Below are 14,272 nucleotides of genomic sequence, written 5' to 3' on the forward strand. Positions count from 1 at the left end.
ATAATTGCATATCTATTAGTACTCACTTAATATTATTATGTGCCAAATTTTGAAATAATAAACCTCCACTTATTGTTAACATAATATAATTTGGACTTTTCATCAAATCAGTCAACTATCACCTCCTCATTACTTAGATCCCATACCCTCCCTTACATCACCTATCTATTTTTCTGAATGACTGCTGTAGATACATGGCGATATGGGCATCAATCAATGTTGAGAAGTATGGAGAGGGTAATAAATTTCAGATTTCTTTCCTAATACTCCAAAAACAGCATTAGCTCTAGAATTGAAGGGTCCAGACTCAAATCCTGCCTTGAACAGTTGCAATCCATGTGAACTTGAGCAAATCAGTCTCTCTCTCTCTCTCTTTCTCCTTCCTCACCCTCCCTTTCCAATCCTTACTTTCCATCTTATTTTTTTAGATTTTTAAATTAAAAAATTTTTTCTCTTTATTACAATAACAAATTTATAAATACGTTTTCCAAATATGGTAATATATGATTCATGTTGTCTCCTTTCCCTCTTCCCTCCCCTTTCCTGGAGTTGACAAGCAATTCCACTGGGTTAAACATGTATTATCACTCAAAATATATTTCTATATAATTCATTTCTGGAGGTGAATAATCTTATAAGACCCAAACTCTAAATCATATACAGAAATAAACAATAAGTAATCATATATTTTCACCTGCATTTCTGATCCAACAGTTCTTTCTCTGGAGGTAGATAGCATTCTTTTTCACAAGTCCCTTGGAATTGTCCTGGATTACTGTATTGCTGTTAGTAGCAAAGTCTCATTTGATTGTTCCACAATATTTCAGCTACTATATTATAATGTTTTCCTGGTTTTGCTTATTTCACTCTGCATGAGTTCATATAGGTCTCTCCAGCTCTCCATCACTATCATATACCACAATTTGAGCAGCCATTCCCCAATTGAGGGACATCCCTTTAGTTTCCAATTCTTTGCCACCACAAAAAGGGTTGCTATAAATATTTTTGTACAGAGTTCCTTTCCCATTTTTAAAAATGTCTTTCAGATTTAGACCTAGTAGTGGTATTGTGAATTTCAAAACTACTCCACCCTAATCAGACCATTCTTAGAAGATCTGATTTAGCTATTTCCTGATCAATAACAATAGAGATACTTGGAATAACAGAATCAAGTCTTGGAAACCCACATTCTCCACCCTACTCAGTGTAACAAGATTAGGAAGGTCTGCATCAAACTCAAGATTTAATTGAGAAAATGGTCTTCAACAGACATGTGCAAAAAAAGGACAGACCTCTGGGCGGTCCAAAGTCAAGCTTGAGCCACCATTGGAACATGTGAGACGCAGCAAGTGAGGTAGAGAACAGCCTCTGGAGTTCTTGGGATTTCCTGTGAGGAGGGCTAGAGTTCAGTTGGATACTGGAGCTTGAGGTTGGAGGAGCCCTGCAGACTGCTTCCCTTCAGATTATCACATGAGTGATAAGGACGGACCCCTTTCCCTGCCTTGACTTTCCAAGGCCTTGAGTTGGCTCAGCCTGAGCCAGAGTGGTTCTGAGTTAAACTCCTTTCCTTTTCTCCCTTTCTCTCTCTCTCTTCCTCCCATGTGCTGTGCCTCACTCACATGCTGGGTATATCCCACCCCTTACCCCACACAGGAGAGGGAGAAAGCACTCCCATTGGGCTGATGGGTGGAGGGATGGGTGGTATGAAAAAGAAATGTCATCAGACATGATGGAGAGGGGGAGGGGAGCAGCTCTGCCCAAATCTCTCTGCCTTTCTAATAATGAACCCTGGGGAGGGGGGTGAATGGGAGAGAGGGTTTGGCATAGAATGTGAGATATTGATCTAAACCAAATTTTTTCTATACTATTTTACAATTTTCCCAGTACTTTTAGTCAAATAGTAAGATCTTATCCCAAAAGCTGGGATCTTTATCAAACATTAGATTGCTGAGGTTATTTACCTATTCCATTGATCCACCCTTCTTTCTCTTAGCCAGTACCAGATTGTTTTGTTGACTATTGCTTTATAGTACAATTTAAGATCTGGTACTATTAGGTCACCATTTTTAAAATTAGTTCCTTGATATTCTTGATCTTCTTTTCTTCTTCCAGTTGAATTATGTTATTATTTTCCTACTTTTATCAAACAGCTTTTTGGTAGTTTGATAGGTATTGTCACTAAATAGGTAAATTAATTTTGGTAGTTTTGTCATTTTTATTATAATAGCCTTGGCCTACCCATAAGCAATTAATGTTTTTCCAATTGTTTAGATATGATTTTATTTGTGTGAAAAGTGTTTTGTAATTTTGTTCATATAATTCCTGTGTTTGTCTTGGCAAACAGATTCCCAAATATTTTATATTGTCTAGAGTGATTTTAAATGGAGTTTCTCCTTCTAATTCTTGCTGCTGTTTTTTGTTGGAAATACATAGAAAGGCTGATGATAAATTTGGGCTTATTTTGTATCCTGCAACTGTGTTAAAGTCATTAATTATTTCTACTAGCTTTTTAGTTGATTTTCTAGGATTCTCTAAGTATGTCATCATATCCTCTTTAGAATCAATACTGTGTTTTGGTTCCAAGGCAGGAAAGTGGTAAGGGTTAGGCAACAGGGGCCAAGTAACTTGCCCAGGGTCACACAGCTAGGAAGTGTCTGAGGCTCTGAACCCAGGACCTCTTATCTGTAGGCTTGGCTCTCAATCTATTGAGCCATCCAGCTGCCCCCAAGCAAGTCTCTTAAACTTCTTTGGTCTCCGTTTCCTCATAAGTGAAATAAGGAGACTGAACTAATGACTTCTAAGATCCCTTTCCCTTCAGGAGCTATACTATGATTCTGTGATATGTTATTACTATTACTTAAAAGTTTATTGATGTATTTTGTCATTATATTACAGTTTAAGATTGGGGTCACTTACTATCACACAATCTTAATACTTTCTCATAACAACAAAAATCAGAAACAAAAACTCCCCAGTGGACACATATGCCATGGCTGAGGATGGAAAAGTTTTTCATTACCTATTTTCCAGAACCACCTTTTAAAAAAAAATGATAGTTTTTTACTGATATCTTTGCCTTAACATCTTTCTTTTCCAATTATATCTTTCCTACATCCCGTACCTGGGTAGATTTGCTTTAAAACAAAAAATAAAAAGGAAAGAGAAAAAAAATTAACAAAAGCACCACTCCCAACAATAAATTAGCCAAGTCTGATGGAACTATGTATCATACCTATCATCTCCCCTCATTTCAGCATCTCTTCTCTAAGGCCAATCTTGGACATTGTAATTATAGAGTATATGGAATTTTTGTTTTTTTGTTTGCGGGAAGAGAGGCTCTTTCCATTTACATCATTATAATCACTATGTATACTGCATTCTTGTTTTGCTTACTTTACTCTCCATCATTTCTCAGCCACAACTTTTCTATTTTTTAACCAGTACTAAAAGGAATTTTTTAAATAATTGCTAATTTAATCCAGTACAAGATCCGGAAGAGCTATTTCCCCCTCCCTTCTCCAATTTTTTTCCCTTATTTCTGTTATAAGGAAGGGAGGATTTGAGCACATGAAATGTGCAGAGGGAAGAAGCATGGAGTGTAGAATTCTGGATTTCTACTAGAGAGAGACAGTTGGCCTTGGGACTGACTCATTCTCTCTCTGGTTTTACCTGGAGGGAGACTGTTTACCAGTTTTTGCTGTCTGTGTTATACCTGGACTTCTCTGTCCTACCTGCTTCTCTGTTACCTGATTGAAACATCTACTGAACTTCTTATATGATCCTGTACATCTGGGCCATCCGTCTGTGAGAATTTGGTTTGGGTCCTTTGGATCCAAAACCTCTTCTTGGGCCCAGTCCTGCCTAACTATCTCCATTACCACCAAAAGGGGGGGTTGGTTGGGTTAGTATGATATTCATATTAAGGTCTGGGTCTCTAGATAGATAAGTGAGTTCAGTATAGTTAGATCCAAGAAGATTCCTGGTGACAGGACATTTAGATCTTGTGGGGTTTAGCTAGATAGCATTAGCTTAAGTTATTCAAATCCCTTTTTACCTTTCCCTTGTTAATAATTAAACAAACCTTTATTTACATCTTTATATGTGTGTGATTTCAGTATCTGGCTTTTTCAGCACTGGGCTTGGCTAGCCTTCTAAAAAGAGTGTAATCTTCTGTAACTGGACTAATTACACATCCAATCCCTATCTCCTAAACCCTACCATTATTTCATTTCCTAGTCTAGATTTTTTTCTCCTTTCAAATAAATTACCTTATCATTTTGTCTAGTTTGCACTGTCTGTAGAAGAATCTACATAGAATTGCCATTTTTATTATAAAAGAATGGCTTGGCCCTGAGTACTAATTATCTCTTCAAGTACTCAAGTTGTTCTTTAATTATTAATATGAACATTTCATAACTATAGTTCAGGTACAAAGGGTGATTCAGTAAACCAACTCTTCAATAATTCATGCATTTTTAATTATCATGAATAGGACTTCCTTTGGTATGATTCCTTTCTGAGTTTTATTATAAATAGAAATGTTGCTGAATTTTGGTTTATTTTATAAACCAAATATGCTAGTAATTAGTGTGAAGGCACAGAACACTAACCTGATTGTTCTATTCCAATGGAAATATTCCTTACTTAACAATCAGTGTTTCATTTTGAGGAAGTGTAGGAATAAGTTAGGTCTGGTTTTCTAGGGTTAGTGGAAAAAAAGGGAATTTTGGGATAAGCCCTGGGAAAGGATTCTGGGTATGGAGGAATTGTGGGAGTCTAAAACTGAAAATAACTGAAATTCACCTCCTTCTTGGATTTCATCTGAACTGGGAGTGTGTTTTGTCTCTCTACCTACAATTTCAAGCTGAAGGAGCAATTTTGTTCTAAGAGATCTCCCTGGAAAGTCAGGATTTCATGGAGAAATCTTTGGCATCCAGGTAGAGAGGGTTTACTTGGAGGAAATCAGATTTCCTTGAGTCCAGTCTTCATCTGCCAATGGTCCATCTACCAGAATTCCTATTGGCTAAGGTAATTCAAAGCTTTCCATCTATAACTTTGAGTTACTTAGTATAGCAGCCAAAGCCAGTGGTTTTTCCCTTCCTTTCTTTATTAATTACTGATGGGAAGATTAGGTTCAGTCAGATAGCTTGGGAAAGGCTTTTAGATAGCATAAGGAGGTGTAGGTAGGGCCTAAAGAAGAATGGAAGGCTCTCCTTAAGCAGGGAACTTGGGAGCTGGGTAGAGGTAGTTTGAAGAGTGTGAGGGCCATACCTAAGCAGTTCCCCTCATCCCTTTTTTAAAAATAAACTTTGTTTCCATAACCAAAGGGTTTGGTGCTTAATTGGTCCTGAGGAGTTCCTAGGTGGGTCTTGTTATATTAGTTTAGAGATAAGAAGTAGAGAAGCTGGCTTGAGAAAAAATTGGAGTTTCAAATGGAGCTGAAACAGAATGTCAGTTTCAAGCCTATCGATTTTTCCATGACAATTAATTTCTCTGGGTGTGATAGTTGGCAGAGTGAGACTCTCTCTGAGGGCTTGGAGGTAACATCTTTACCTCTCTCTCTCACTGTCTGAGGTAGAAGGAAAGGAGGGAAAGACCTGAAGGAGCTTAGCGTTTTCTTTTTCCAACTCGGAAAACACTATTGACTATCTATTACTGTTTTTATAGATTGTTTTAACTCTGGGAAGACCAAAGAAAACCCTGGTCTTTGGTTTGGACTCTGAGTCTGCTAAGGCTCAGAGTCCTAACTTGGTTCTTGCTAAGACTCAGCCAGCTAGCCTTCATTATTTTTATGACTTGGTTAAGAATTACAAGGATAATAGTGTTAGTTTATTTAGAATAGTAAAAATTTGGGTTAGTCAAATTGGTGTAGCCTGTAGAAACAGGAGAAGTGCTTCCTTGCACCAGGGAGTTTTATTTGGGTAGAGTTAGAAATCCTTTTTTATCCTTATATATTTCAATAAATAGTTTATTTTTATATAACAAGAGTTTCTTTAGTGTCCTTGCTCCTGGCCCTGAAGAGAAGTTTACTTATGAGGTTCACTTCACTTATATAAACTGAAGATACTTTGTAAGCACAGCAAGGAGAGTATCAAAATCAGTTTATAAACCCATAATCAATCCATTGCCTATTAGTTTTACAATTTCTGTCTTTGATTTTTACAGTCTAAAGCATTGGTTTTAAAGTGGCAAGTCAGTCATGATTTAGATCAGAACTGCTTTTTCTTTTTTATTTAAACCCTACCTTCTGTCTTAGTCTAAGACAGAAGAGTAGCAAGAGCTGGGCAATCAGAATTAAGTGATTTGCCCAGGGTAACATTGCTAGTTAGTCCGAGGCTGGATTTGAATCAGGTCCTCCCCACTCTAGGCCTGGTGCTCTATCTTCTGTGTTACCTATTTTCCCCAAGATAAGAGCTTCTTAACCTGGGGGTCTATGAACACAAAAAAGTTTGGTTTTTTAAAAATATCTGTATTTTGATGATTGGTTTCCTTTTTAAGAAGGAATTCATAGGTTTTTTAATTCTGCCAAAGGGGTCCATGCCATAAAAAATGGTTAAAACCTCTTGATCTAGAAGAATTATATCCCTTTCAACTCTCATCTATCATCTTAAATTCTGTTAAGATTCAGTGTAAAACGCATGTCTTCTAATATTTGTTGAATTAAACTGAAGACACCTTACTTCAGTGATTAGAAGAATCAATGACTCAGAACTAGGACTATTAGAGTTTATCTCATCTGACTCCCTCATTTTACAGATGAGAAAAATGAAGCTTAGAGAAATGACTTGCCTAAGATCACATAGATAACAAGTAGTAAATCTGGGAAATAACATTCTGTGACTCCAAATTCAGAACTTTTTCCAGTATACCATCATGCTGATGCATTCTCTATGATTATCTGCGATATTTAAGAGAACTTAACACAGTATTATATATTTTTATACATTTTATTTTAAAATTTATTTTACTAAACTCCCTAATGAAGAGCCTATATTCTGATTGTAATTCTCTAGAGACTATATATTAATCTATAATTATTTACTAAATAGTTAAAAGTGGATCCAGCTCGTTGCTGGTTGCCTAGCTAAGCTGAGTTCGTTGCTCACCACATGTCCTTGTTCATTCTCACTGTTTGGATCAAACCACTCACGGTTTGCCCAGAAAAAGACCTTTGAGGTTCTTAGATTGCTAATTTGTAATCCACCCCCTCCAATCATTTTTTTTGGGTCAGCCCCCAGGGTCGAAAAAGTTTTTTGGACCCTGAGATTTCCTGGTACTGTGCAGCTGGAAGCCCCAGTTAGGCATACTTTCTTTGCTGCCCTAACTCAAGGCCCTTTATTTCCTTGGTCTTGGCCCTAGCAAAAGGTGAAGCTCTCAGAAAACTAGTTTTTATTTATTTATATCTTGAAAATTTTATTTAACTAATTTAGAATATTTTCCCATGGTTACATGATTCATGTTCTTTCCCTCCTCTCCACCCACCCCCCTCCTATAGCCAATGTGCAATTCCACTGGGAAAACTCTAGTTTTGAGGCAATTAACTCCCATCTAATGGTGGAGACAGGTGATGCCCACATCATTGGCGGGATCGAGAGTACCTCCTGCAAGATGGCAAGGATAATGACAAGCACATGTTCAAGCAGTTCTGTCAAGAGATTTGCCTGTCTGATTGTGATATCTTCAGCTACAATCCTAACCTGGACTCTCACCCCTTTGGTGAAGATGGCAGTCTCTGGTCCTTCAACTACTTTTTCTACAACAAGCAGCTCACACATATAGTATTCTTCAGCTGCTGATCAATCAGCAGCTCTACCTACCCTCAATCATAGACTGGCCATGAATTGGAAATAGACTTGGGAGAAGAGGAAGAGGAAGAGGAAGAAGAGAGAGGGGAGAGCAGCAGTAAGGGGGCAGCTAAAGTGATCAGCACCAAGGAGGACATGCAGGTGATCTGTATGGGAGAGGTATCAGAAACACTCATCTTCACTTCTTGGGTGGGGACTTTTCCTGTCTGCTTGACCCCCATGGGCTCCCCAGTTGGCCATCCCTCTGCCACCAGTTGGGTTTAGCCCTCCTAGCATTTTGGCTCCAGACTGTGAGCAACTGATTCTTCCCCCAAACCTTTCCCATTCCTAAGGAACTAGCACCAGAGCCCCTGCCTTCTCCCTCATGCTGCCTAGCCCTGAACTCTTGGGGTAGGATTGAGTCTCACTGACTGTGTCCTTGGGGGAAGAAGGGCTAGCTTTGACCTACTCCTTCAGGCTCCAAGATAGTATTTTTATATTTTGTACTGAAGCACTAGCTCCGCTTTCCCCCACCATACTCCACCCCAAGTCCTGGGGGCAGGTGTGCAAGGGGTGCTGTATTCTGGGCACAGCCTTTACTTAGTGGTGCTGGGTTAAGGCAGGATAGGACCTGCTCCCAGGCCCCTCCTACCTTGGCCCAGCCCTCAGTGTGTACTGAGGGGTCACTTTGCTGTAACTCTGTTTGTCTCCAATAGTTTCTGTGACTTAAAAAAAAAAAAAAAGACTTGGCTTCCAGAAGCCAGGAGTCACATGAGACAAGAGGCAAGAGTCTTCAGAGATGCCAGGAGTCACCATGCTTCTAGCATCCTCCCACAGCACGCATGCGCCCCACCCCCCGATAATCCTCAGACTTTATTTTTAATCCAAAAAAAGGATGGGGGCTGAGGAAACTCAATTCACTAGAAAACCCTCCAAGATTGGTCTTAGGGTACCAAGAAAAGGAGTTCAAACTGGAATTCAATTCTTACCTAATACCAACTCAAGTTTAGAATATGCTACCAAATTTTCTAAATGAATAAGGGAAAATTTCCTAACAGTAAATTTTCATGCATACAATTAATGACTCAAGCATGGGAAAAAGACAAGACATGGATATATGAGTTGGTTCTACAGTGCAATTAGAAAATAATGTCACAAATAAATTTATTGCCATTGCATCAAACTACTATACTCCCCCAAAGCACTTGAAATGTAGGCTTGCACATATATTTATCTACTATACTTCACCAAGGAAAAGATTGTTTATCTAAAATTTCTTTCTTCTTCAGGACCTCACATAGTTGCCATCACATAGAAGGTGATTACACATACCTATCGGCCCAATAAGCCATACATGGAAGCTCACTGAAAATTTACTGGTGAAAACCAGAGAAGGATAATCCCACCAAAACTCAGGTTGCCCTCTAATAACCCATTCTTTCAGTCTCCCAAGCGCTGACATGCCATCAGCCTACTCCTCCTCTTACAAAGAAGGGGAGCGTAGAATACTCTTCAGAAGTCAAAGGTACTAATAGCTAACATTTACTTATATTGCTTTAAGATCTGCAAAGTGCTTTACATATAAGAACTTGTTTTATCCTCACAACTCCTATTGTTATCACCTCCATTTTACAAATGCAGAAACTAAGTTTAAGAGAAGTTAAGTGACTTGCCCTGATCACAAGTGTCTGAAGCAGGATTTGAACCTAGGTCTTCTTTGACACCAAGTCCAGTATTCTATCCATTATGCAACACTGAGTACCTGGGATAAAACCCTCCATGCATTCTATGAAGGAAGGAAGAGAGCTATAAATTAAAATGTAAGTATACTGAACACAGGCACAAGTATTTTCTCCTATTCTCTCTGAAGAGACCAATAATCAGATTAATGAAATAGAATACTCACATCAGCATAGTGACCCTTCATATCACACCGTTCACAATGTTTTTTCCATGAAGGTCTTTCAAGGCATTTATGGGAGTAACATGCAGGCAAAGAACAATCTAAACAAAACCGAGAAGGGCAGTCATACTGCAGATGTCCTCTCTCAGCACACAGGCAACAGGCACGTATTTTCTGTAAAGAAGAAAATATTTTTATTAAAAAATGTTATGTTTATGTTTATACACAAAAAGGGGGGGGGGAGTACAGAGTGGAACTGAACATAAAATACCACAAAAAATGTGTTAAATGTCCAAAGACTTATGGGATGGAATCCTGTAATGGTAAGCTATAAGACAAGATAGATTAGGTGGAGATTAAATTTTTCTTTTATAGACCCTAACCTCCTCCTGCCCAGTTCTAAGGCAGAAAGGTAAAGATTAGGAAATTGGGGTTAAGTGACTTGCTCAGGATCACACAGCTAGGAAGTATCTGAGGTTTGAGATTAAAATTTTTAAATGAATGATTGTAGTCTAACATATTATTCTAAATTCATTTTAAATGTAATTGTTTTAGGATATAAAATTTCTCAAGAGCCATTTTGTTATTTTATAATACTATTTTTTTATTTGTCAAGCAAAATTCTAATAACATGAAATTAAATGCTTATATTTTAAATTAAAAAACTTTGAAAAACATTTGACAAGAGCAATGTTAGAAACAACAACTAAAAAAGCAAAAGAAATATTCACCTATATTGACTGAATCATAATCTCAACATCTATTCAGAGTGTGTGGTAGTGGTTATGACAGTGGTCAGACAAAGCTTTCAGGAAAATTAATAGGCTATATCATCATAGAAAATCAAGTAGGATGGTGAGTGGGCTGGGATCTATATTATATGAAAGAGGTGGGGGAACTAGGTGACTCAGTGGGCAAAGCACTGGGCCTTCAATCAGGAAAAGCAGTGTTTAAATCTGTCCCCAGACACTTACTGGTTGTGTGACCCTGGGCAACTCATGTAACCTCTCTGTGCCTCAGATTTCTTAACTATAAAATGGGAATAATATAGCATTTATCTCCCAAGGCTATTGTGAAGATCAAATGAGAAAATAATTGGAAAGTCCTTAGCACAGAGTTTGGCACACAGCAGGTGATGTGTAAGTGCTCATGTAAAAAATAATAGCAACACTATAACTAAAGCTATATAGCCTAAAGAAAAAAACTAAGGGGAGCCATGAGAGGTATTTTAATAAAATTGAAAAGATTTTTATGCTCAAAGAGAAGACTTTGTGTTAAGGGCAATAGTATTAGACAAGAAGCTAGAGAATGCCATTACCTAGTTTCCAGCAATATCCTCATTTAAAAACTAGGCCATTAATTTTTTTTATTTCATGGAATCGACAGAAGCCTCTGGACTTCTTAGAATAATATTCTTATATGTATGAAATAGGATTATAAAGGAAACCAATTATATTTCTAAACAAACATAACAAATTATTATGAAATAACAAGTTCAAATCCACAGGTTAAAACCTCTGGACTAAGGGCCGTGAGGTGACACAATGGATAGAGCACCAGGCCTGGAATTGGAAAGACCTGGGTTCAAAAATGGCCTCAAACATTTCCTGTCTGTGTGATCCTAGAAAATCACTTAATCCCATTTGCCTAGCCATTGCCCTTCTGTTTTAAGGGTTGTCACCAGGACAGCAAGTAAAGATTTTTGTAAAAAAGAACCTTTGTACTAGATGAATTCTAAAGCTCTTTCTAATGCTTAACATTATAATATTTAAAATACAGAATTAGAATCATTTATTGAAAATTTCAAGTATGCAGACTTTAGTTCATTATAAGGAAGAATTTTAAAAACAAACAACAATCAGTTATCCACAATGAAATAGTTAAAAACAAACAAACAAAAAAACACCTTACCTTAAGTATCAATTCTAAATCAGAAGAGCAGTAAGGGTGAGGCAAACAGGGTTAAATTACTTTCCCAAGGGCATATATCTAAGAAGTATCTGAGGCCAGATTTGAAGCCAGGCTCTTTTCACTGAGTAGCTTAGCTGCCCCTGGAATAGGCTTTTTAAAGGTAGTTTGTTATCACTAAAAAAAGAGATTCTTATAATAATTGGGAAGTCGAGATCCGTGTTGATGAACCTATGGCACATGTGCCAGAGGGGCTGCTCACTTCCTCCTCTTCACACTTGTCTGAGGACATTTCTCACATACCCATCCCTTCTGCCCAGCAGCCCAATGGGAGCGCTTCCTCCCTCCCCTGTCTGTAGTAAGAGAACATCTCATATACCGCATGAGAGGTGCAGTTTGGGCACTCAGTCTTTAAAAGGTTTGCCATTACTGACCTAGAGAAATGGCACATTTTTCTGATTATAACACCCTTGAACAACTTATTAGATACTTTACTTACTTGTGGAATAGGACAGTTTTTTGACAAATGACCACGTTTTTCACAATTTCTACAGATGACATTTTTGTCAGCTGAATAGTATCTGATGTTTCGTTTGCCAGATGATCTGTTATTACTTATTTGGGCCTAAAAGGAAAAAAAAAAGAAAAACAAGAATTCTCTTGTCATTTACAAAGTTTGCATTAGTTTGGCGCATGAACCCATTCAATTAAAAGACAACATTTACTGGAATTGTCCTTTAATTAAAAAAATTAAAGTTGTACATTGTACAGAGGTAAAAAATCATAAACATTTCAACCAAATCCCAACACACAGACAAGAAAACAGAAAAAATAATAACAATACTGCTTAATATGAGTATACCTAACAAGGTAGATAAAAATTCACTTCCCTAAAGTCTTGTAAATCTAATCAAAAGGGCATTAAACTCAAATGGAAGGGGGAAGGAGAAAACTGCCTATAGTTATCTACTGAGTTAGATGATATAACATGTTACAGTGTAAGAATATAATAATAGTCAAGACTTTTAGAAATTCAGTAAACCTATAGCTTCAAATGTTTAATAAAATAAAAATTATCCTAGAGCAACATGGAAAATTTGACTAGAAATTACACTGTTTCTCCCAACTAGAAGAAAAACAGTATTTATACAGTGTGATGACCAAACTTAGGTTAAAAAAAAAAAGCTCAATTTGTATGTTTAAGAATACATGAACAATAGTTTTATTGCACAAGATCTGAGTTTTTTTGATGGAATGCAAGTTAGCCCATCTGTTTTGAGATAGCTCCAGTTGTTTAGGAAAGTGTGTCTTTTCAGTACTAAAACTTTCATTTAAGCTTAGCACTAGCCACCAGGGTCAAAAAGATCAAGTTAAATGCCTCTTCCACACCATGTCCCTTTACATACTTGAAGACAGCTATCATAATACACTTATAAAGTGTTCACTTTTCCAGGCTCACCATTCGAGGTCCTTATACCATTATAACTGTACAGTATAGAACAAAGTGGGATAACCTGGGGGTCTTTGGGTTATCCATCAATAGAACAGCCTTGGAGCAAAGGCTGGATAAAAACCGGTCGGTTATTTTATAGAGGAGGTTTTTACTTAGCAAAGATTATTTTCTTTTTAAAACGAATGCTTTAAAAACAAGCAATTACAACAGGGTTTTAAAAAATTTCCAAACGTAGAAAAGGGAGGAGTGACCACTTGAAGCCTCAAAGGGCTAGAATGATGAATTAGAATCTAATAATGTGAAATTTAAGGGAGAGAAAAGGTACAATGCTATATTTAGAATTTTTTAAAAAATCATTTCGATAGGTACAGGGTAGAAAAGACAAGGCTTGCAAAGGGTTAATGGGTCACAGAGAATCATAAGCTTAATGGATCATTGTTCCATTTCCATTGCTCATCTGCCCCACCTGCATACCGACTTCTTGGCCTCTATGTGGATCACAAGCCATGTAAACTCACTCTTCAATTATTAATATTTTATTATGCAACCTCCACCCCACTGATTCTGGTCCCCAGGCAGTATTTACACCCAATTCTCTGCTACCCTCAAGTCTTATTTCCATTTTTCCTCAACCCGACCCCACCAACATCCTACTCCAAAGATAGTCACTCCTTCAATTGGGCTCTATAGAATGCCAGTTATCACAAGTTGCAAATGCTTTTCTCTTTAAAAGTTTCCTTTCTGGCACTCAAGACCTGGTTCCCTCCTAATAATATAGCTTTCCTAGTCATACTTTCCAGCACTGGTTATATTTTCACTTATTGGTTGTAGTGGGGGAGTCAGAATACTCTATACTTCTGACTGCCAGTTACAGCCTCTTCCTCTACCACTATCATTCAGTAACCTTGCCTCATTTGAATATCTAGATAACTTGAGTTTATTTGAGTTTTTATTTTGTAGTTTTGGTTTTACAAAAGTATTCTCTTGCAAAAATGAACAACGTGGAAATTTTTTAAAAGCCCCGAAATCCTAGGCTACAAGACAATGTTTTATCATGAGGCACAGCTGCCCTTAAATGCATTGTTTCCAGAAGAAGAGACTCATAACTATACTCATCCTTGTGGTACTGGCTGAAACAAATCAAACATATTTCTTTTTTTTAAATTTAATTAGCAATTTAGAATATTATTTCTTGGTTACAAAAATTATATTATTTTCCTCCCT

General features: G+C 37.3%; 1 protein-coding gene across 1 annotated transcript in view; it reads right to left on the minus strand.

Annotated features, from left to right (window-relative positions):
* ZCCHC7 (zinc finger CCHC-type containing 7) overlaps positions 1 to 14,272 on the minus strand; it is a 285,505-nt gene that overhangs the window by 65,523 nt on the left and 205,710 nt on the right. The window contains exons 3-4 of the mRNA XM_016423801.2: positions 12,095 to 12,220; positions 9,691 to 9,861 (exon numbers count right to left, since the gene is read on the minus strand). Of these exons, the coding sequence (XP_016279287.1) occupies positions 9,691 to 9,861; positions 12,095 to 12,220 (297 nt within the window). The remainder of the gene's footprint in view (positions 1 to 9,690; positions 9,862 to 12,094; positions 12,221 to 14,272) is intronic.

This window comes from Monodelphis domestica, chromosome 7, assembly GCF_027887165.1.
Source record: "Monodelphis domestica isolate mMonDom1 chromosome 7, mMonDom1.pri, whole genome shotgun sequence".
Taxonomy (NCBI): Eukaryota; Metazoa; Chordata; class Mammalia; order Didelphimorphia; family Didelphidae; genus Monodelphis; species Monodelphis domestica.